General features: G+C 36.7%; 1 protein-coding gene across 5 annotated transcripts in view; it reads right to left on the bottom strand.

The window, feature by feature from the left end:
- tiam2a (TIAM Rac1 associated GEF 2a) overlaps positions 1-25,220 on the bottom strand; it is a 122,286-nt gene that overhangs the window by 42,576 nt on the left and 54,490 nt on the right. For 4 of the 5 annotated variants that reach the window (XM_056255906.1, XM_056255905.1, XM_056255908.1 and 1 more), the window contains exons 6-15: positions 24,962-25,186; positions 21,381-21,566; positions 19,363-19,509; positions 17,923-17,967; positions 12,730-12,786; positions 11,309-11,476; positions 9,559-9,663; positions 9,363-9,441; positions 9,156-9,245; positions 8,757-8,969 (exon numbers count right to left, since the gene is read on the bottom strand). In XM_056255906.1, the coding sequence (XP_056111881.1) occupies positions 8,757-8,969; positions 9,156-9,245; positions 9,363-9,441; positions 9,559-9,663; positions 11,309-11,476; positions 12,730-12,786; positions 17,923-17,967; positions 19,363-19,509; positions 21,381-21,566; positions 24,962-25,186 (1,315 nt within the window). The remainder of the gene's footprint in view (positions 1-8,756; positions 8,970-9,155; positions 9,246-9,362; positions 9,442-9,558; positions 9,664-11,308; positions 11,477-12,729; positions 12,787-17,922; positions 17,968-19,362; positions 19,510-21,380; positions 21,567-24,961; positions 25,187-25,220) is intronic. The other variant, XM_056255909.1, reaches the window with a different exon arrangement.

The raw sequence follows: 25,220 nt of genomic DNA, 5'->3' as shown, positions 1-25,220 counted from the left end.
TAAGAGCAGCACAATACTATAAGCTGTGAACTAACGTGTAAGCTTGAAAGCAGTGAACTGGGCTGCTTATGTAATTTAGAAAGAGGTTAACAAACTGCATTTTCTTAGAAACTTAGGTTACACTTTAGTTTAGGAAACACATATTCAGGATTAAGTGAAGTGACGTGAAGCCCAAGTATAGAAGTCCTCAAGAAGGCCTCCTTATAATGCAGAATAAAGTCAGAGGGACAGAAAGCTCTCAGATTTCATAAAAAATATCTTCATTTGTGTTTCGAAGATGAACGAAGGTCTTACGGGTTTGGAACGACATGAGGGTGAGTCCTTAATGACAGAATTTTCATTTTTGGGTGAACTAACCCTATATACTGTTAATGCAAACTGCATAAATTATGGCACAGGTGTGTATTTTTTTATTTATTGGAATTTTACTATTTTACCCTATTTCCTTTAAAAATATATTTTTTTGCACTAGGTACACAAAATAGTTCCTCTCAGGACCTTTTGGACAAAAATGTCACCATTGAAACTGCAATTTAAAATACCAGATGGTGCCATTTTCTCAGGTTTGGCCTATAAAACAATACTCGCTTTATTCCTGTTTTCTGCTTTTGCATATTATGGATCCAATTGGATAAATTATGCAGCTATAATTGTGTTGCAACACAATTATAGCTGCATAATTTATCCAATTGGATCCGTTTGGATGTGAGAGTGTGGTTTGGATGTATGTAATAAAAACAAAGTGTGTGTGCTTGTAATATTTGAGAGAGAAAAACCCTACTGCAAAACTCTACTTCTCTATTAGTGTTACTCGATCTTAGTGCTGCATTTGATACCATTGACCACAACATTTTTTTAAATAGACTCGAAAATGATGTTGGCATTAGTGGAATTGCATTAGCATGGTTCAAATCATACTTATCTGACCTTTATCAGTTTGTAGCAGTAAATGAAGAGATGTCTTATCGATCACAAGTTCATGTCAGGGTTCTCCTCTGACAGTTCTGTCTGTCTTGTCTTTGTTGAATGTATCTTTGTTTGTGTTGTGCTTGAACACATGTAATGGTTCTGTCTTTGTTTGTGTTCTCCGTGTGCTCCTCTGTTCAAGCAGCAAGACCGGTGCAGTGACTGATTGTGCCCGGCTGTGAGTCCATCTACAAGTGCTGTATGATCTTGTCTGGCTCTCGCTGCATCCATTGGCCTTGTGTTGCACATCTACCACAGAAAACCAGTCTGTTCACCTTGGGCTGGTCTCAGTGGCCACCCTCTCAGCTTGCCTGTCATTGTGCTTTGTTCCTTGCCTACTATTTGGACTGTTATCCAAAGTTTGCAACTCCAGTCTCAGCCAAATAAACAAGATGGCCGTGTTAGCTTGAGCGTCTGCTGTTGGATTCGACTGCTCTGTAAATTGGGCCCGGCTATAATTGTCATCATCAACCATTCTAAATGTATTTTTAAGCACTTAAGTTTGTGTATTGCTGTTGTATTTTCTTTATCCATTGCGCCTTTTTTCAGCAATGGATCAGGCCGAGGTTTCTCTTCAAACAATTTGGGACGCAATTCAACAGATCAAAGTTGAAATGATTGCTAATCTTGATTCAAAAACTACGACCATCCAAACTAGTCTTATCAGCATTCAAGGATCTTTATCTTCACTGTGTTAACACATTTCGGAGCTTGAACACAGGGTGAGCTCTAATGAAGATAACTTTGACGACCTGTCGAAACGCGTGCAAACACTTGAAAAAGAGAATGATGACGCTGAGAACAGAAGTTGGTCATCTAATCTTAGTTTCATCAATTTACACGAAAAGAGTGAAGGCAGTGATACGATCGCCTTTTTGAAACAATTGATTCCGCTTCTTCTCGGCGGAGATCAATTCTCTGCTGCACCGGTTATAGAGATGTCCCATCGCTCTCCTACATTTAGTTCTGGCTCCAGGCCTGCGCCCAGACCAATCTTGGCCAAGTTTCTGCATTTCCAGGACAAAGTAAAGATTTTACGTTTGGCCAGGGAGAAAAAATAACTCTTTTATAAAGGTATATGAGTGCACATTTATCCGGATTTTAGTGCCGGTTTGATCAAGAAGCGGTAGTTTGATGCTGTGAAGAAGAACCTCCGTGCTGCAGACATTAAATACTCTTTGCTGTATCCCTGTACGTTGAGGGTGATGGTGCACGGAAAACCTAAACTATTCCGCTGCCCTGCGGAAGCAGAGACTTTCTTTTGAGAATAATCTCATCTCCATGATTATTGTACTCTCTGCTCCGTAAGTGACTTTTTTTGTTGGTTTTTCTCTCTCTTTTTTGTGTGTGTGGGGAATCTATGGGACTTAAATTTGGTGTGATACAATATATATAATTGCAGGTTGAATATTGAAAAAAAAATCTTTTTTTTTGTGCCTGATTTAATGCTGACTTTTTTTTTTTCATATATGTATATATTTGAAGTAATGTATATTTTGTTTATTTAAATTACAAAATGTTTTGGCCCTTTCTTGCTGCAGTTTTAATCTGGGGCTGTTTGCTCTACCTCTTCAATTTACTTTTTTTCTTCTTCTTTTGTGTGGTGTGATTGTGTATTTGTGTATATGTGTAGTGTTTGTGTGTTTGCTCAATTTGTTGCATTCTCTTTCTCCAACTCTACCTTTTTTCTTTAAATCATTATTTGACCGGCTGATTTATTGCTTCTATTGGTGCAATTGAATTTGTTAAAGGTTTTAAAGTTATTCACCATAATATTAGGAGTCTTGTTTCAAAAATAAATCTCCTTAGAGCCTGGGTTTTTCTCTATAAACCTTACATTATTACTATCTCAGAAACATGGCATAGTAAAATTTCTGATTTTGAAAATTGATGATTATGTTTTATATAGATCTGATAGAGCCTCTAGAAGTGGTGGGGTGGCAACCTATGTTTATGTTAATCTAGTTTCAGAATGTGTTATTCCTAACATAGATACTGTTAACTTTAAGTGCCTTTTTATTCAAGTTACTTTTCATGTTAACAAAAATTTGACTATCGGTAATATTTATAAGCCACCCTCTGCTCCATCTGATTCTACGATGTGTATATTCTGTCAACTATTAATTCTCTTGAGAAGCTCAATGAATTTATTATTTTGAGTGATTTTAATAGAAACTGGTTGGACCGTTCCTCTGTTAATGATAGAAATTTATTTGGTAGTGTAAATCTTACCCAGTTAATCAATGAGCCTACCAGAGTTGATTATCGTTCTTCATCTTTGTTGGATTGGATACTTGTTACTAATCCTGAAAGGATAATTAAATCTGGTGTAATGTCAGATTGTTTAAGTGATCATCACTCAATTATATATTGTGTCTGGAAAATTAAGAGGAGCACTCCAAGTTCTCCTCCTAAATATATAAGACTGAGACAGTGTAAAAATATGAACATGGATGGTTTTATTCAAGACCGGGATAGGTTTCAGTTAATACCATTTGTTGAGGATTCTGAGGTTTGATTCTGAGGTTATAAATATAATTAATAAACATGCTCCTATGAAAACTGTTAGTCAAAGGCAGACAAATACCTTGAATTAGTTATAATCGTATCAAACTTTTTAAGCAAAGGGATAAAGCATGGGCTGAATACCGGTTTTCTAGCGAAATATTACATTTAATAATGAAATTATTTCTGATCCTTTACTCATTTCTCAAGCTTTTAATCAGCATTTTTCTTCTATCTGTGGTTATCAGTGTTCTGACTTCTATAGTACTACTGGTTCTTCAAATTCTATTACTTCATTTTCCTTTAAGAAGATTATGCCTGTCGATGTCTACTATGTTATGTGTGATCTATGATATGATCTATGATATGATCTATGATATGGTGATTTTGATATGGTCACCATTGGTGGTGGTTGAGGAGATCCCCCCTTCTATGTAAAGCGCTTTGAGTGCAGAGAAAAGCGCTATATAAATGTAATTAATTATTATTTATCTATAAACAAATAGTAGTGCTGGTCCTGATGGTTTGGAAGCTAAATTTGTTAAATCTGCTGCTCATGTTTTAATGTATCCTCTTGCAGATCTATTTAATTGGTCATTGTCTATGTAACGATCACTAGTGAGAGTGACATTACACCAGATCTGACATTACAATCTGACATTACACCAGATTTAATTATCCTTTCAGGATTAGTAACAAGTATTCAATCCAACAAAGATGAAGAACGATAATCAACTCTGGTAGGCTCATTGATTAACTGGATAACCATCAGAGGGCACTCCAACCCGGACAATCATCACACATCCACAAACTACATTTCCCATAATCCTTTGCCCAGACTAATCAGCCACCATCACATTCACCTGTATGTCATTACCTTGTTTAACTCATCCCATATAAGCCTGGTTTTCACATTCACTCCCTGCGAAGTCGTGTATGTTATCTCTTGGTTCTTGGATTTTTGCATTTTTCTTGGATTCCCTTTTTGCCTCTGACCCCTGCCTGTTTGTTTGATTGTTTGTTTGTTTGTTTGTTTGTTCGTTAGTTTGTTTGGACTGCCTTCCTGTGCTTGACCTGTGTTTGATTACGATTCTAGATTACTCAAATAAATACTGCATTTGGATCATCAACCTTCGTGTCTCGGAGCAGTTTGTGACCGTCTACCTGTTCTGTTCTTTTTATATGGGAATGCGCAAGAGTTACTCATTTGTTCAAAGGTGGAGACTCATCTGATGGGAATAATTATCGTCCAATTTCTATTATTTGTTCTATTGCAAAACATTTTTTTTGAAACTTATTTTTAATCAATTATCATTGTTTATTAATTCATTAAATATTCTATCTCCGTTACAGTCTAATTTTTCTACTACGACTGCTCTTTTCAAATTGACAAATTATGTGTTTTCATCCTTTGACAAAGGCCAAGCCACAGGTGCCATTTTTTATTGATCATTTCTAAGGCTTTTGATATGGTCAATCATTATCTTCTTCTTGATAAATTGTATTCTATTGGTTTAACTAGAAATGCTCTTCCTTTGGTTCAGTGCTTATCTTCTTAACAGACGTCAATGTGTTGTTTTCCAGGGTTTTCAGTCAGATTATGTAATTGTTGAAAAAGGTGTTCCACAAGGTTCTACTCTTGGATCATTGCTTTTCTCTATTTTTATTAATGATTTACCTCAGATATGCTCAAATTGTTCGATACACCTTTATGTCAAAGACACTGTTATTTGCACCACTAATTCTGATTTGTTACAAATACAATCTGATTTTAATTTGGTTCAAAATGGTTTCATAACAATATGAAATTTCTTAAATGTGATGTATGTCTGATCAAAACTAGAGGGAAAAATAAAAGGGAAAATAAATGTAGGTTGGGACTCGACTTTAACCTTTGAGAATTGACTGAATCGTGTAAAGTTGTCTCTTTAAGACAGATTTGTGTAGAGGTGAATAAGAGGGTTTAGTGATGGCAGCACTTAATTCTACATTCCTGTTCTGCATGTACATACTAGGTACTTACAGTACTATGGTAATAACTTGGTAATAACTATGACCTAAACCTATGTTAAGTCCATGTAGTTACTTTAAGGCCCAAGTATACTTTACTTCATGCTTTCCACTCTGTCTACCCTTTTTTACTTCTGACCTGTAATGCTGCCTGAATCATAATCAAACACAGTTCGCTCGTTGGCCAGAGAAGAACGGGCCCCCCGACTGAGCCTGGTTTCTCCCAAGGTTTTTTCTCCATTCTGCCACTGATGGAGTTTTGGTTCCTTGCCACTGTCACCTTTTTCGCTTTTGTCGCCTTTTTTCACCTTTGTTGCCATTGGCTTTTGGCTTGCTTAGTTGGGGACATTAAATTCAACATTAAATTTCATATTCAACAGTAATATTGATCTGCCTGCATGACACCATTATTTGAGAACTGAACTGAGCTGGACGATGACATCACGGTTTTCTCCAGAGCGGCTATATATATAAATGAACTAAATTAATAACTTTTTTACAACAAAAACTAAACATCCCTGAACTTACTTAACCCTCTGGGGACCAAGAACGCGCCCGCGCGTTTTGCTGTTTTTTTTTTCACATAGCAGCAACATAGACTTAAAATACTCCGTCATTTATGGTCATATAAATAAAATCAATACATGATTATAAACTATAGAGGGTCTTCTTTTTTTGTGTACACTCACATTAACATCAAAACCTTGTGTTTTTTTTTAAATAAATAAAATAAACAGGGTGCGCTTTCAGCTCACTCTGTCTCCGCAAAAATCTTTCTGAAACATGTCTGGAAAATGAACGGAAACTCCGCTAATACTTATCACACAAACATGAAACATACGTCTAAAGAACGCTTTAAATTTCTACTTTTAAATAAAACAATTCACATTTAAAACAAATATTCTCCTGCAATGTAATCTGTCAAAAACTAAAGAGAAGTACAGTTTCTCCTGTCTCAGCTCATTATCGTTAATTTGTTCACACCCACTCGCAGACCGCGCTATTCATAAGATAATGTGTTGAGGCCATTTGCAAAATAGATAAACGCCCCCAGGCAAATGCTGTAAACACACAATATTTTTTAGTCAGATTAAGATCTTGCGCGGCTATGAGGAATAATCCTGGGACATTTACCACAGAAGGGCTGGTTTATTTTCACTTCGAGGAGGAGCAACAGATTCAGCTGAGAAGTGTAAGTGTTTTGTGCTTTGTTCTAATCGCGATATAGAATAACGTTAGTGTCTGTAAACGGACAAATAGCATATCCTACTGTTTAAATGTGAATTATGTTTCTCTCTCTGTGTGTGTGTGTGTGAATGAATGAATGAACGCACAGATACGCACTGTTACAGACGAAATAAAAGAACATTTCTTTGACTAGTTTTGGATAAAGTTTTTCAAGTCAAATAAGCATCAAATAAGCTTCAAAATAAAGACATCAAATAAGCTTATGTTTTGTCAATAAACTAATCAACTAAGATGTTTGTTCCAATGCAAGCTATATCAAAATAATGAATCCTCAACTTTGAAATATGTATGATCAAACTAAGACATTTATGGAAAAAGACTATTTTCTTTTCAAGATGTTTCCAACTCTAACTTTGAACTGAAATAAAACCATGTCTATATGGTGAAGGGTGTGTGATAGAAGTGTCCAGAGTATGCACCCTGTATTTTAAAGAAGAACATTTAATTATTTGCGATACATTATTCATTCACAAAGAATTCAGTGACATTATTCATTTCCCTAAAGGTTAGAGTTTTCCTCATTTTTTAAATTAAGGCATTAAGATTTTTTATTCCTCTTCTTAGTCAACTTTAGCATGGGTGTTTTCACTTATTCTAAGCAGTGTGTGTGTGTATATACACTACCGTTCAAAAGTTTGGGGTCAGTGAGAATTTTATTTTTATTTTTTGGAGGAAAGAAATCAATACTTTTATTTATCAAGGAATAATTAATTTGATCGAAAGTGACAGTAAAGACATTTACAATGTTACAAAAGTCTTTTGAACTTCCTATTCATCAAAGAATCCTACAAAAAACAAACAAAAAAACTGTACAACTGACAGACCAACTGTTTCAACATTGATAATAATAATAAATGTTTCTTGAGCATCAAATCCTCATATTATACTGATTTGTGAAGGATCATTTGACACTGAAGACACTGACACTGGTGATGCTGAAAATTCAGCTTTGATCACAGGAATAAATTACACTTTACTATATATTCACACAGAAAACAGCTGATTTACACTGGAATAATATTTAATACTATAACCGATTTGTGTTGTATTTTTAATCAAATAAGCGCAGCCATGGTTAGCAGAAGAGAATTCTTTTAAAAGTATTTAAAATCGTACCGACCCCAAACTTTTGAACGGTAGTGTATATATAATTAAAAAGCAATTTTAACCAGAAACCAGTCCTTTGTTGTGTATCTTTGGATTATGTTGTGTTGTAAATAAATCCAAACAATCTAAAAGCCATTCTTTTTTAAATCTCCTCATTCTTTGTGCAAGGCTCCTCATAAGGGCCTGATAGCACCTAATTGGGCCATTATGGGAGGGTCTTTGTCTTTCTCAGGTGTGAAATGCCATACATATTAATGAGAGATCACGCCTCCTCGCATAAAGCTTTCTCACACTAAACACGTCATACACATTATAAAAGACTTTATTGACTTATCTGAATGAGTAGTCAGGATGATTCTCACATAGCTTTGGAGCAAATATTCTAGGCTATGTGATACAATTTTCAAAAGTCTTGTGAATAAATAATCAATATGTGTTTTGTGGCCTTATTTCAGAAACTTTTATTTTTAAGTTTTTCAATAACCATGCATAAATAATATTCTCTCAAAAATACAAACATGTACATACATGTTGCTCAAATATTATGGTAGCCCCGTTTGTGCTATATAGAGTGAATTTACACCGTTGCCATTAACATGTTTATAAATAACTGAAAAAAGCACAAATGTCAGTGCATGTCAAAACATCCCAAGGGCCTCAAAAAACCCTTGGTCCCCAGAGGGTTAAGCTGGGCTGTGACGCTATTTTCTTCTGGAAACAAACTTTGTTGCATTATTTTCCTGTTATCTCTGTAAAGCTGCTTTGAAACTATCTGTATTGTAAAAAGCGCTATATAAATAAATGTGACTTGACTTTCAAAGTTTTGTTATTGACCATTGAATTCATTGAATTGAATGTGCTGACACAAAAATTTAGAAAATTTTTCTGGAACATATGTAGTACATATATGTCTTCTGTACCTGTTGAGGACTTGGCTCTTTGGTGGTTTTGGAGGTGATCCCTACGCAGAGACTGTGTGTTTGCAGTGTCTGAATTGTGCCGAATGGAGGGCGGATGACGTTTCACGGTCAGTTGCAGACTCTGATCGCTGAATAAAGTCTGTATCAGAGCCAGGTCCAGAGAAGACACCTCACAACCATTCAGAACCACGATCTCATCACCAGGCCTCAGACCTATCAATGATATAAAACAACAGGAATGAAGGAAACAAAAGTTATAATACCCAGTTATAAAACTGGTGTCTTCACTACTATCTTTTGGTCTTTGTTCAAATATCTAAAAGATGTTTATAACATATCCAAACAGCATAACCTACATAACCTCAGAAATAAAAGCTGTATCTACAGAAGCAAAAGTACCTTCGCTGAAAGCAAGCCCATCAGGGAGAACTTCACTGACAACGATACGGCTGTTTTTGAGGTTGTCTACATAGCCTGTAACAGCAAAGCCTTGAGGAAAAGAAAAAAAAAACACTGTGAGAAACGGCATGCATCATAAAGTGCCATCAGTCCCCGATGAGCTTAAAAACAGCCACTTGAACTTCCCCTTTGCAATGACTTACTTACCAAAGTCACCAGTTAGACTGGGTCTAGACATGTGCAGAGTGTAGACGCTCAGTTGGCAGACCTCCAGTTCATCATATGACTAGGGTGACAAAGACGTCTAGGTTAGTGCACAAATCATGCAGTTCAGCAACTTCAACTTTTATAAACCGAGCCATTATCCATTCAACATTAAGCTTTGCCATTATCAATATCTTACCAAGTTCTGCAGAAGCTCAACAGCTGATGGTGTTGATACCTCCATTATGTCTCCCACACACCTTCTCAGCCGTAAACAGTGCATGCTGGGGTCCAGGCCTATGACCTACGAGACGGAAATATATCTTAAGATTCAGCCCTTTCCACATACAACAAATAAAATGTATAGCATCAAGACTTAGTCCACCAAGTTGTGTGAGCATGGCACTAGCAACACCAAGGCCATCGGTTCGATTCCCATGGAAAGCAAGAACTGATAAGATGTGTACCTTGAATGCAATGTAAGTTTTTGGCATCTGCCAAATATGTAAAAGTGAAGAATAGCAAGCAACATATTAAGTCAATAAGTAAATCATTTGACTTCTGGATAGTTGGAATATGGTGCTGAAATTAAGGTCACTGTATGTTTTTGTTGTAAGAAAAAGAGCAGAAGTGTGAACATTCTTCAAAACGTCTACTTTTTTGTTCCACGTGAGGTCATTTTGGAGTGGAACGAGATAAGGTTTAGTAAATGGTGACAATATTTATTTTGGGTGAATTATTTGTATATGTAAAATTATTTGACAAAACAATATATGTGGTCCTTTCCAGCTACATCAATGTAGCTACAGTATGAGATTTGCCATTCAAGAAATTTTCAGGACTTTTCTTCTTTAGCAGAAACTAGACAATGGTCAGTCACTGGCATATCAGTGAACGGTAAACTACACTACTGTTCAAAAGATTGGGGTCTGTAAGATTTAAAATAATAATACCGGTAATACTTTTATTTTGCAAGGATGCATTAATTTGATCAAAAGCACAGTAAAGTTACAAAAAAGACAAAAATGTATCATGGATTCCACCAAAATATTAAGTAGCACAACTGTTTTCAATATTCATAAGAAATGTAATAAGACATTTTTCTTGAGCACCAAATCAGCATATTAGAATGATTTCTGAAGGACCGTGTGACACTGAAGACTGGAGTAATGATGCTGAAAATTCAGCTTTGATCACAGGAATAAATTATATTTTAAATATATATTCAAATAGAAAAGTTATTTTTAAAGGCCACACTTTATATTAGGTGTCTTTAACTATTATTTACTTGCATCAAAAAAAATGTTAAGTACAATGAACTTATTGTGTTGATGTTGTATTGCAAAACGGGTAAGGTTGGGATAAAATGTAATTACAGAAATTAATAACGGATGTAATTATATGTAGGTTTTTTTTAAAATATAAGTACAATGTAAAAACACAAAAAGTGCACTGTATCAAATTATTAATTTAAATGTTAGTACATAGTAGTTAAAGACAATATAAAGTGGGTCCTTTTAAACTGAAACAATATTTAACAATATTACTGTTTTTACTGCATATTTGATCAAATAAGTCTTGGGGAGTTCATAAGAGACTTCTTTCAAAGAAAAGGTTAAAAAAAATCTTACTGACACTTTTGAACGGTAGTGTAAGGTAGTGTAGATAGTTACTGTGGGAAATTCATGTGTGTGGGAAAAGCCAGTTGCTGAAGCAATGTCAGCCTGCTGTCACAGATATCAGACTAAGACAGCTGTCATCCAGAGAGCATAATCTCATCTTTTAATGAATTTCCCCAGATGCTGTCTTTTATAATGTCACTAGCCTCAGGTAAAGGAGTGATACAATAGTGTGTCTGCATGTATACGCTGACTCAAACAAATCAAAATGAGTGTGTTGGTAAATGAAGGTAATTAATCTGAACACTATGTTGAATGCAGTGATCTTACCCTGCAGGTCTCAGCCAAGACATCCATGACAGTGTGATGACTTTTCAGAAGAACCGTAACCGTCTGGTAATCTGGCATATAGACGCATGTTGTGTTTTCCTGGCTGCAATCCCACTGGCTGCCTTCAGGTGGCATGACTGAGTAAACATTAGCCAAACTACCCAACCGCTGTGAAAGAAAACAAAGAGGATGAGAAATTTTCATCAGGTGAAATATAAAGACTTTTTGAATATTACTTTATTCCCTGGTTAGTTAGTTCGTTACCTAATAATAACACATTTTATCATGCCTCCTTATTAATTATTTGTGTGTTTAAGAGAGATTTGATAGGATTTCCTTATAAATCCTAAAACAAAAATGATCTGATTTAGATACATTTATAGATTTTTAGAAAGGATTTATAGGCAAGTATAAGCACTTATAAATGAATCTAAAACTAAAGCATATGACACTGACTTGTTCCATGACTCATAGCATGGTGTTCAGTGGCATCAATCTATGCTTGTTTAAGGATGTGTCACTAAAAAACAAAATACACCATGGTTCTTTCATTGGGGATTAAGTCTTTGGTGTCGGAAACAAACATTCACACACCAGAGAAAACATGTCTTGTCTCAGTTCCACAGGTACAGACTGTCCACACATCCCACTCAATGAAGTAATGGCCTTTTTTAGCAAGGGAAAGAGAGTTACCTAAGAGCAGCTGTATAACCCTCTGTTTGTCCAGTGAGTGGTGTGAATGAAGCCCTGACCAGCAGCAGAATGAGTGTGCATTCATTTAACACAGTACCGGTCAACTTTCCAAAAGAGCAGCCAAGGGCAACCGCCCAGTATACAGTCCTCAGTGTGTGTGTGTGTGTGTGGCTCTCAGCACCAGAGCCTTCAGACTTTCCTCTGCAAAGTGGGAAAAATCATTTATGGAGGCTAACCTCCACTCGGAACATACTAAAGATGGAACGATGAAGAAAATACACTTGCTGTTGAGAATAACTCTTAGGTCTCTCAGCAACATGGGTGTGTTGGTCACCGTGGATTACTGAAGTGGTGTACAGTGAGGAACCATGGACAAGAAATCACAAATTATACACGTTTCTCATTCCATAGAACGTGTTTGTTTGAAACGAGACCGGAAACTATATAAATCAACTGATGTGTACAAAATGTGTACATTTTTTCTCCTCATGAGACACAAAAGTTCACAGTTCCTCATAATGAAACAAGGAGCACAACAAAATACCAATCAAAATTTTACCATCTATCAGCTACAATAAAGAATTTTTTTGTGACATATACTGTACGGTGAACAAAAAGACATTACTAATGTAACTATAATGTGTAAAGTATAACTGTATTTTTAACATTTAACCCAGTAAAACAGAGCCTTTTCTAGTTGGCAGGACTTAAAGGACACAGTAACGTACCTTAAAACTACAAGGAGGAATGGTGTTTAGATGTCCTCCAACATCACTGTCAAAGACCTAAAACAAGAAGGAAAAAAAAAACGTATCACTGCATAGTCATTAAACTCTTAGTCACATTTAGTCAGACAGAACAGAGCCATGGTTACAAACACTGCAGCAGACAAACTATCATTTCGTTGCTAAAAAAAAAAAACCTCCGCAAGCAAATTTCCTGTAGTAAATCTATTTTGATCTTAAACAAAAGCTTTGAGGCTTCACTGGAAGTAAAGGCATTATAATGGTTAGTAGGACACAGTCATGCAATCTCTTACATTTCAGGTCATTGTTTTACAGGCTTTTAAAAATATTCACCCTCATTGTTTCTTTGCATTGGAACAGTCCGCCAACCTCCATTAATCTAACATATACTATTGTGGACTCAAATATTGTAAGCGTTTATAATAGATTGCTTGTGATGTTCCTCATTTAAGTCGCTTTGGATAAAAGCGTCCCTCCCTAGCATGTGGTCATATACATTTTGTATATTTTCCCTCAGGCCCATTTATAATGTTAGTTTTTCCGGATATTTTTCCTCTCTTTAAGCCTTAGAAACAGACAGGGTGTTTTTCGCTGATTTGCCTTGAAGACCTGTAAATGACCTCTTTGCATGTGAAATGAGACACTTTTGAGGCTCTTTCACATCAAGAGTGATGCCAATGTAAAAATGTTGGAGCAAATTAATGTATGAAGAGAAGAGAGGATAATCTAACACCTCACATGGGACCATAATCTTAAAATACCAAGGAAAATTTAAATTACGCACGATATACACTACACAAAAATGTAATGATAGGAAGTCGATTCCTCGATTCTGAATAGCAGTTGGGACTGACTCTAGCACAGGAATTGAGCCTCGTTGTTGACTCTGTTGCTGTTTCCGAAATAGCTCAAGATTTCACTCTTTTTCTAATCCCTATATTGTGCATGGAAGTTGAATGCTCTCAGAATCTGTGGCTGTAGTAAGGGCACGACGACGGAGAATTCAACACAAATGAAAAGTGATTAAAAATAACACACAGAAGTAAACAACGTAGAAACACATCCGCAACAACATAAACCACACAGAACAAACAACAGAAGGAACTATTGGCTTAAATATACAGGGATAATATCAAGGTAACATGGAACAGGTGTGTAGCTTAATTAGCAACCATGGAAACGAGCAAGCAGAATTCAGGCAAACAGAAAACTGGGAAAACTAGACTAAACAACATGATTGATCATTACAAACGCACTATATCAGCAAGGAGTGAACGAAGCGAAGCGAGGAATTTCGACACTGACATATTACACCGTGCATAAGAGAGCTGTCGCAGAAACAACTGTTATATACGCTACTCTTACACCATCTGTCGTAGAAACAACTGTTATTTTTGTAGTTTACTTTAGAAAAAAAAAAGGGTCATGGTAACTTTACATTATAATTATACATCTGTGTCAGCTTTGTAGTTTCACTGATGTTATATTAATGCAATTATTATTGTTTTTCCATGGTTAACCTAATTTGTTCATAATCATTAAACTAATCGTAAAAACTCACATCAATAAGTGTACATTATTTGATGTATTTTTGTATTTTGAACTCTCCCATCCAGACAGCTTATTGTGCCTAAGACAAGAGATGATCGTAGGCATTTAACACCATCACCCGACCATTATAATGAGGTTAATCAGGGTATACATTGTTTCTTGTTTATTTAATATTCAACCAACAAATATTCAACGATTTTTACCTTTGTAAAATAGGCATTGGCAACAACAAAAGATCATTTTTGTTTTGGTCAGGAAAGAAATTCATAAATTTATTGCGTAATAAAGAGTGCAAATCTTTGGGACAAATTGGAAAAAAATTCAATTGACTAAAAAAAACATCTCTAATGCTCATTAAGGGCTTTTTATTTTATTAAAAGGATAGTTATATTGTGCTACAAAAAATAAAAGATTTACCGAAATGTAAATTGTATTCTTTTAATACGTTTTTAAAAATGTAATTTATTAGCATAATTTTCTGAATTTTGAATTTTCTGAATTTGAAAAACTGAATTTTCAGCATCATTCCTGCAGTCTTCAGTGTCACATGATCCTCCAGAAATCATGTGAATATTCTGATTTGCTGCTCAGGAAACAATTCTTACTATCATCCATGTTGAAAACAGTTGTGCTGCTAATTTTTCAAGAATTCAAAGGAAAGCCTTTATTTGAAATGGAAATCTTTTGTAAAATTGTGTCTTTATTGTCACTTTTGATTCATCCATTGAATCCATCCTTGCTAAATTAAGGTATTCATTTCTTTCTTTTTCAAAAAATAAATAAATAAATTGAACTAATGTCAAAAGTTTGGTCAGTAAGTTTATTTAGAGTATACATATAAATATATAATTGTCAAACCCAAGGCTAAACAGGATTAAAGGACGAGTAACTATAATGATTAGCTAATTAGTGAAAACAAACATGGGCTAAAAGATTGATTGATGTTCTCAAAACTAAGTGAAAGACAAAGAAGAAAGAGACAAAAAAAGACACTTTGACTTGATGGCTACCGCAGCATCCTCAGCAAAAGGTTGGCCTGTTTAATATTTAGCAACTATTATAGGGCTCTTATAGCAACCATCTGTGTGTCCCAGCGGGGTAGAGTATAGCAGGCTGTAATTTACCACATATGGCTTTTAATAATTCATACATTTCTCCCTCTGTCTGTCTCCACACCTCGGCCTTCTGTGGTGTGAAATGAAAATGGGGCTTGTTAGCCAAGCTGGCTGGATCTCCCATTACACGACACATGTCAGGGAGGGACAGGGACTTCATCTCAGTGATTGGATACTTTTCTCTTTTTTTTGCTACTGGATGGTACCAAGATGTTACTAGATTAATTTAGTGACAGAAATGAAGAATTTTACTTTTCTTTATTAAGGGCAGAAATCTGACCCTGGAATTGGTTTTCAGTGGCATTTTTTACTGTAAGTTCGAACATATAACAACATGTGTCGATTACTTCAGTGTATATATTTTTTTTTTAATTGTCACTGCAGTGTCAACCTTTAAGTACAGTATATAAGCAGATAATAATATATTAAATGTCAGAAAACATTTATTTAACAAATCTGGCAGTTTGGATTGGAAGATCTTTGCGTCTGAAAATGTTTTGGTATGCAATACAATCTGTGAATTAGATCATACTGCATATAATAATTTGATGATTTTGGTTTCAAGAGGTTGCAGCAATATTATCCCAAACAACCTTCCATTTATTATCTTTATGGACATTCCATACTCTATAAAAAGCAATTTAGACATTTATAAAGGTTTATAGTACCATTCTAATATTTTAGCATATTATTTGGAGATCTAGTCAATGCAAGAGCCAGTTTGGTTTACCTAATGCATTTTTATTAGATTGTTTTCAATGGATATTTTTTAGTATTGACTTTTGTTTTCGGATAAAAACAATTCCCACTGAGCTCATTGCCATAAATTCTGGAATTGCTTTATCTGAGAAGCAAATAGACGCTTTTGCTTTAGAAGTTGGCTAAAATGAAGTGAAAATTAAAAAAATAAAAGCTCTTGGAAGAACAAGCTCTTGGAGTCGCATCTATGACACCTTAAAATGTTTTCTAGCTAGGTAGCAAGGATGCTCCAGTCAGAATTATTTGGTCCAATCACAGATTAGGATCACTGAGCAGTATTGGCCGATACGATCACCGATACTGATCACAATAATAAATAACACTATTCTTAACAACAATGTATAAAATAAATAAAAAAACAATGAGAAAGTATCATGAATTGCCAACTCTTTATTTATTGGCAAGTAGCATGAGCAACATATTCCATTCCCTCTCTTAGATGATTAGGAACAGCTTAAGAGTTTAACAAATATAGCATTGCTGTGAAATAAATAATATAAATAAAAAACAGGACAGTCTTTATCAACGGAAAGTGAGCAAATGTGAAAACACTGCATAGTCTTCACTAATATACAATATAGATTATTCCCACTACATCTACAAAAGAGCAATGAGTGTTTTCTCTTTGTCTTGTGTTGTTTGATTAACATTAATGACACAGACCGCATCAGGAATATTAGGCTGCTGTCACTTTAAGAGCTAATGTACGGATCCAATATACATGCAACTTATTTCACAACTGTTTATGCTCATTTAAACATAACAACTGTGTTTAAGCGAATACTCACCAAGTCGGGCATTTTGACATATTTCTGTGTATTTGACCCTTTGTTCACTTTGCTTGTCTGTCTCCAAATCAGTCTCGGAGCGCACGCACACAAAGCCACTCGAGGAACAGCATCTCTTTCACGGCTTAATGCAGTTTAAATAACTCTTTTTATTATGGGGTCCTGCAGTTTAGCAACAGTAGACTGTATTTCATGACAATCACTGGTCTAGCTGATTTGGACATTAAAGGCCATTGCACACTGAGTCCGAAATTTTCGTATGCGTTTTTTCGTATTCGAGATTCGGTGGCTCTGAATTGTCAAAACATCATTCAAACACCATTCAAACTGATTGCTACGGATGCGAAAAACGCAGAAAATCGAACCCAATTCGATTTTTTTTATGACGGACGAAAGTTTCGGAGGCAGTGTGCAAGCGTGATTGACATAACGTGAGGTCGTATTTATTTTTTAACGTGCGAAAATTTCGGATGCGAATTTCGGACTCAGTGTGCAATGGCCTTAAGTTTGGGCTTTCAGGGAGGAATGAAAGCGCACCGCTGTGAAGGAAAAATGCACTAATATATCACAGCTCTAGTTTCTTGCTGTCATTGGTGTAGGGTTGCAGTTGTTGTAATGTCTCCAAAGACGTTGCAAATGTATTGTCCTTTTCAAACACCTGGTAGAACTGCCAGACCAGTGAATGTTGTGAAGCAATTTTAGCTGCGCATAGAGAAAATGTCTAGCGAGGCTTGCGTTATCTGGCTCTTCTGATTGGCCTTTATGGAGACCACTGATCAAAATACATAAAGCTATCGACGACCGGCGCCGATCAATCGGAGCACCCTTACTCGGTAGCTCACTAGGTTTTGGAATATAGCTATTTTTTGCAGGTCAAAGAGGGGTCAAGCTTTGGAAGCATCTATATTTCTACAAGGAGCCATGCTATTCTAGCTGTGATCCAGCAAACCAGCATCCCTTACCTGAGGAAGACCACTGTAAGAACAGCAGCTCAAATCACTGAAATCCTTTTCACAGGGACAAAGCCAAAAGAAAACAATTAGGGATTTTCCACTTGTATACAGACTAAGGTAGTTTACTGGGTGGCAAAGAAGTGCAACAGACTCAACAAAACAAGCATTAGTTACTTATTTAGCTGCCACTTTTTATTCCAAACAACACAGTGCTCTAATTGTAGAGACAGTCCCCCTGCAACAACCTGCTATTAAATGCCTTGCTCAAGGGCACGGTCATGACAGGAAATCTATAAAGTTCTCCGGCTCATGGGTCACCCCTCTCTGGGTTTAAACAAACGGCCCAGTGCAGTTCCTTTACTGCCAATTTTCCACCATTATTAGCACAGTGCAGAAACATCTCAACTGGGAGGAAACATCATCAAGAAGAAGAAGAAGTTTTATTTATATAGTGCCTTTCCGTAGCTCAAGGTTGCTTTACATTGTACATTACAATACATTTACACACCCGCACACACATGACAATCACATAAGGACACATATAGTCACATTATCCAAAATACATGTTAAATAGATATGTTTTGAATGTAGCCAAAGATGAGATATTACGAGGTGTAATGAGTAGTGAATTCCATAATTTAGGAGTATTAACACTAAACGAGGGATGGACGGTAAACCAAGTTCAGCTGATCTAAGGGACCGGGCAGGGCGGTAAGAGTAAAGTAGATCAGACAGATATGGAGGTGCAAGACCATTTAATGCCTTAAACGTTAGAAGTAATAGCTTAAAGTAAATATGTGATGCCACGGGCGGCCAGTGAAGGTCATGAAGCAGAGGAGTAATGTGAGCAGAACTGGTGGAGGAGAGAACTCTTGCTGCTGAGTTTTGAACATACTGTAATCTTGCAATGAGTTTTTTTGGGCAGACTAAGAAATAGAGCATTGCAATAATCCAGACGTGATGTGATAAGTGCATGAATTAAGGTTTCAGCATCAGCTAAAGTGAGAGAAGATCGAAGACGTGCAATATTACGAAGATGGAAAAAAGTTTTTAACGAGAAGAAATATGAGAGATAGAGTTGAGTCGATTAAGACACCAAGGTTATCATCAGCTCCATCAAAGTCGCAAGGCTTTACACTTGATAAACAGAAATGGTTACACATCCTAAAATAGCCCGTTCATTATCTTGGTGCATTTCTGAGAAAGGAGGTGGGGATGGGAGAAAGAACAACATTTTTAATCCTGTCAGCTCTGTAATTACTACCTCCAGAGAGTCTTTATTTATCAAAGTCCTGTTATTTGCACCTGTGGGAGGAATTTCCCTCCAGCATGACTCATGAGTTTCAAAACATAAAAGGTAGGAAAATTGATATGCAAATGTATTTTCCGAGCATTTGTGTAACGGCACACAGTCACGACTGGTTAAATCAGACAGAGTGAGTGCAGTACCTGAGAGACAGAAGGCTTCTTTTCATGACCTCGCTTGGTAAGAGTATCCAGGCCCTTCAGGGATGAAAAGACCCCTTTCTTACTGCGACCGCGATGGGAGAGAGACAGAGAACGCTTTCGCATTGTGGCCTCGTCTCTGGAACAGATCTGTAGAGCAACAGAGAGAGATTGGTGTTAATGGTCACTAGGCAAGGATTTCAGTTTTGGAAATGGAAATGTTACAAATTAAACAGAGGATATGGCATCCGCTTCAGGTGAAGAGAATTTCAGTAGAGCACAACAGTTTATTATCTCAACAGTACCATTAATTTTGGAATTTTTAACAATAATGTCCAGTCACAACTTAATATTTTTTTTAAAAAGAAGTGTATAATAGCTGAATTCCCCATGAAGAACTAGACTACCCACAGTCCTGATCCATCGATCAGAGAAGTCACTGTCGCCATGGAAATGAGAATCATGCCAAAAGAGCTCAGCAGCAAATACAGACTCCCACGAAGCATGGCAAATTACACAATAGAAGCAAAACAACAGTGCAATATACATTTTTTTAGTGCTGGGCAACGATTAATCGTAATTAATCGCATCCAAAATAAAAGTTTGTGTTTGCATATTATACTGTGTGTGTACTGAGTATAATTATTTTGTATATATGAATACACATGTATACATTTAAGAATTTATATGTATATTTATATATAATATCAATTATGTATAAATTAGTGCTGTCAAACGATTAAAATATTTAATCGCGATTAATCGCATCAATGTCATAGTTAACTCGCGATTAATCGCACATTTTGAAATCAAGTCTCTTGATTTCTTTTTGTTCATTATTTTTTCTCATTTTAATGCTCTTATCAACATGAAAAAAGTGGATTCCTTGCTTTGTGCACATTTTTTTTATTGAAAACAACATTGGCAATACTGTGTTCAATTTCACACTAACATTCTCACTTGGAGCAAATAATTTCTTTGTAACACAATGTAACACTGTCCATCAATAAAAGGGTGAAAGAAATACTGACGAGGTCCTGATATTGACGAGGAGGCGGAGCATTCGCATCAGCTGTGTGTGTGCTTGGCTATGGTGCTTGGCCATCATCACATTCAGACTGGACGTGCTGTGATGATGATAGCTCAGTTCATAACGACAAAACACACAGATCACTTTGGTCTAGTCAATGGAACCATTTGGCAACTTTTTAAAAGTTAAACTTTCCATTCAGAATCTTATTGGCATCCATTTCGGCGTCTCGCGCTCGTCATCCACTCAAAACGTAACGTTAACCAACTATTTGGCCGGCTCGCAAGCCCAAACAAGGGTGTGCGCGTGCCTGTTGTTTTGTTTCCGGTCTAGCTGGATCCACTTGCGCTTTGGTCGACGAAGCAACAAAACGTCCTCGCACGGCGCAAGCCATTGAAATGAATGGGTTTCATACGGTTTCATAGCGCAGCGCCGCGCCCTGTTGCAAAAGCATGTGAAAAAAACGACAAAGTTTGCTAGGCCAAAAAGACTGTTAATCTCGCAATAAAAAAATTAATCGCGTTAAAATGGGTTTGCGTTAACGCCGTTAATAACGCGTTTAACTGACAGCCCTAGTATAAATATACAGTATATACATGCAAATATTTATATATACATGCATATGTGTGGATTTATATATACAAAATAATTATACACAGTACACACACATATATTATGTAAACACAAACTTTTATTTTGGATGCGATTAATCGCGATTAATCGTTGCCCAGCACTAAAAATGTTATATTGTACTGTTGTTTTGCTTCAATCGCGTAATTTACAATGCTTCATGGGATGAGTAGTGAAATGCTTAGTAGTTTATAACTTATGTACCTTTGCAAACTTTGTTTTAAAGCAATGTCATTGGAAGACAAAGTTGTGATTCAACTTGTGATTTTTTTTAGATCTTCATGGAGAAAATTAATTCGAAAAAAAATGTCCGGAACCACTTAAAAAGTGGGCGGTAGCTGTAGTGTTCAAGGATACTAACCAGTGCGTGGAAGGAGGAGACGGAGAAGATTCCCAGTCGGGCCAGTGCAGCTTTGGTTGGGCGGCTGGCCGTGGCCAGGAGGCTCTTGGGATTGGGTAACTCGCTGCCCTGCAGACTGGCCAGGTAGCAGCGCATGCGGAAAAGGTCCATGTTGAAGCGCTCAAGATTCTGTTCCCACTGTTGGATCTGTCCGCAAATTAAAAAAATGGTTGGTGAGGAAGAGCATCGCAACCACCAGTTAATAAACGTCCTTTCACAAGAATCATCTGTGATCTATGGTGGCAGAAACAGCATGAGTAATGGATCTCTGGGGCTGTAATTGCTCTCAGATGTGAGTGGGGCATAAAGGGAGTTTTTTCCTCCAATCTTCAATTGCCATTATACTTTGTAATACGATCTCATAGGGGAAACAATTGGATTGAATGCTTTGCTCTTTTGACAAAACAGATGAAGGAAAAAGAACATGCCAGGGCCATTAGTCACAGCTCTATGAACATTATCAGTTTGCAGATGAAAAACACTCATCTCACAAAGCTAGACATTCAACTAGACTGGTCAATATTGCAGACAAGAACCTCCCACTTAAACAGGAAGAGATTGTCTGTCTGACATGTAACATGACCAGTGTTTGTTTTGTTTTAATGTATCAAAGGCCCTTTACACACCGTCTGAGGCCACAATTAATAAAAGTCTATCTACACCAATAATGTTATTATTGTATATTGTTCACTCATTATTTTTATGAAAAATAAATACAAATATTTAATTTAGCAATAAATAATTGAAGACAGTGAATAAAAAAATAAATCGCACAGCTAATCAGGGCTTGACATTAACACCCGTCATTCATAGTAGCCACTTTGGATTGATTTTTTTTTTATAGAATATATACATTTTTAAAATGTAGTCTTTTAAAGAGGCATCTGAAATCATAAAGTGCAATGTAGTGCTGTCAAAAAATATAGATTTTTCATTACATATCAATACTGAAATATCTGAAATGCTTCCAAAATTAATTTTCAGCAGAATAAATACAAAATACCAGCTGCGCTTTCCCTCTCTCTCATCTCTCCGACAGCGAGTGACACACAAACCCTCCTCCCCTCACTCACTGCTTTCATTTGCTCCAGATGAATATTGTTGGTGTTACAGGGTTGTTGCTTGAATTTTGGCATGGGATTGCACGCACATAAAGCTGCCTCTCAGGACTAAATTGAGTTATTTTTGCTGCTTATTGCACATACATGGTCAAATAGACACAAAACAATGTCAAAATGCCAGTCAGTTGTGTTTTAAGTGAATGTAAATAGTTGAGACAGAAAACGCATGTATAACAGTATAATGGATCTGTGAGTCTTGAAAGCAGCCTAAAATACCTGCTGCGAAATATAAAAATATCTATATGGCAGTTTACACCTATGGAATTGATGTCAAAATTGTGGCCAGTGAAAATGCTGAGTGGCTAGAAACTTTGGAAAACCACTAGCCACAGGGGGTCAAGCAAAAAAGTTAATGTCAAACCCTGCAGCTAATCAATAACGGCACTGATGTTGATGTTACTTTTGTGTGAAGCCAGTATGCTTTGGTTTCGGCTTTCAGCATCAAATCATACCACAGGCAATGAGTCTAGAGACACTGTGCCATTACAGTTTCTTGGCTTTTGGTTTATTAAATCCTACCAACTCAACCCCACACTATTAAAACAAGTATAATGAGGCTGGATAGACACTGTGCTGTTAATCATGGGCCATGGGAATAAGTAACCATAAGTCATGGGAACTTACCCTAACACAGGAGTGCAGTTTTAGGAGTGTGACACTGGATACAGGCATCCTCCCATTACTACAAAAAGAGAGGCCTGTTTGCTGTAGCTCAGAGCTCATTAAGAACACACTAGCTTGCCTAAGTCTTGGAACCGGTTTTAGAAATTTGTTCCAATATTGTCCCAGGGTAATTGATACAGCATCAACTGATAGCTACCTGTGTTAATTAGGTGAAGATATAATAGTTGAAAGTTCTCACACAGTCTGTTCATTGACTGACTGATGCACATAGGCTTAATTTGTGGGTGGGACGGGTGGGACCTGTCACCACCACTTTTTGCCAGGGTCGATTCTGTCCCCAACACTTTTTTTTAAACATCTCACGGCATGGATGTACCTAATGCAAAGGAAACATCTCCAGTTGTCTAGTAGAGTATTCATCTAGTTAGTTCGTGTTAAATAAGAGGCAATCTGGCGCTGGAATGTGTTGGAACAGTGTTGCCTCTGTTCTCTCGCGGCTCATGCACAGTCTTCACATATAGACGAGCGCTTCAATCTAACGCTGTTGTGGGGAGCAGAGTCTCTCTATTTGTTACAGTGAAATCACAAAACAAGATGCACACAAATGTGTCCATGCTCTTGATATACAATCACTGATGAACATTTTTGGTTTAAGAAAAAAAAAAACCTATACGAAAGGCAGATTAGAACCCAGAAACTCTGGCACGCTTACCAGAAATGTTCCCACCAGGCCATTAGGACACACAAACATCAAATGTGTACATATACTCACTGACATAAAGTCAGTGACAACTTCTGAGACTTGAAACAAAATTGCAATTAAGAGGTACCAGGATGATAATGAGCTTATAAGGAAGATTGATACTTTTTATGATTTTTTACATTGTCATTCAATGCTTCGTGTCACTGAATTTCTGAAAGATGCTGAGTTTGACACACTTAATAAGTAAACTAGATTATGCATGAGTCTGGCCAAATTTCTTTTTGCCTTCGGAGGTATATGTATTTGAAATAAAGCAATGCTTACTACTTCTGGATGGGCAACATTTCTGATTGCAGTTCTAAATGTGTAGTTCTACAGATTTCTCCTTCATTTGTTAATCTGACCTTTTCCCTGATTCATATAAAATGCATATGTTTAGTTACGATGCAGTGGATGCAAGACATGAGCAAGACTTGAGTTTGGGAGGAAGGGTGAGGGGAGGTCAGTGGAGACTTTAAACTGCCCAGCTGGCACTGACTTGTGGAGACAGACAAGACTTCAAAGTAGTCAAGTTTCTCAGGCCATTCTAACCTCTTCCCCTTCTCCAAATCCCTCATCCAGCCTGGCACCCCTTTGACTCCCCCTTTGACCTTTGCATCAACTTCAGAGGTTCCCATGAAGCATTACCTTGATTGTTATCAGGCAGTGGGAGAAAACTACTAATACCATTGGTCAACTAAAGCTATGTGGGTCATGCAACCTCTAAAGCGGTATGTGGCAGTAAGATTAACATGCCTTCTGTTAACATGACTAAGCTCTCAATGATTAATCCCAATGTTTCAGTCAAAATGGGGAACTTAGTAAATTCTTAACCTTGTCAACACATACACATCTCACCACAAAGCCTCAAACATAATGACTTGGTAAAAGCACTAAACTTCAAATCTTCACATGTGTACCTTAGTTGTCTTTAAGAAATGTGTGCACTTTTTTTTTTCCTTGTTCAACATATCTCACTTATTATATCAAGCATAGCTGAAACCAAAAAGGACTACATAACGGTGTTACACCAAATTAACTTGATTGGTTCTTACCTGGTTTTCAATAGCCTTTCTATTTTTGGGGTCACCAACGATGGACAACTGCAGCTCCGCCATTTTCCTCATCTTGCCATCCATGTCGATCTTCTGGAGAAGACCACGGATCTGCCCACGTAACAAACGCAGTGTGTCCTCCTTCCCGTAGCGTTTCGCAAACAAAGACGCACTAGCCGAATGAATGGCAGTTACCCAGTTCTCCAGGTCAGTTTGGTTGGAGGCCTAGAGTGAGAAACAAACAAACATACAAGAAAGG

This window comes from Rhinichthys klamathensis, unplaced genomic scaffold (assembly GCF_029890125.1).
Source record: "Rhinichthys klamathensis goyatoka isolate OS25496 unplaced genomic scaffold, OSU_Roscu_1.1 h1tg000123l_1, whole genome shotgun sequence".
Lineage (NCBI taxonomy): Eukaryota > Metazoa > Chordata > Actinopteri > Cypriniformes > Leuciscidae > Rhinichthys > Rhinichthys klamathensis.
Note: the sequence above shows the minus strand (reverse complement) of the source record. Positions and strands in the feature narration are given on the sequence as shown.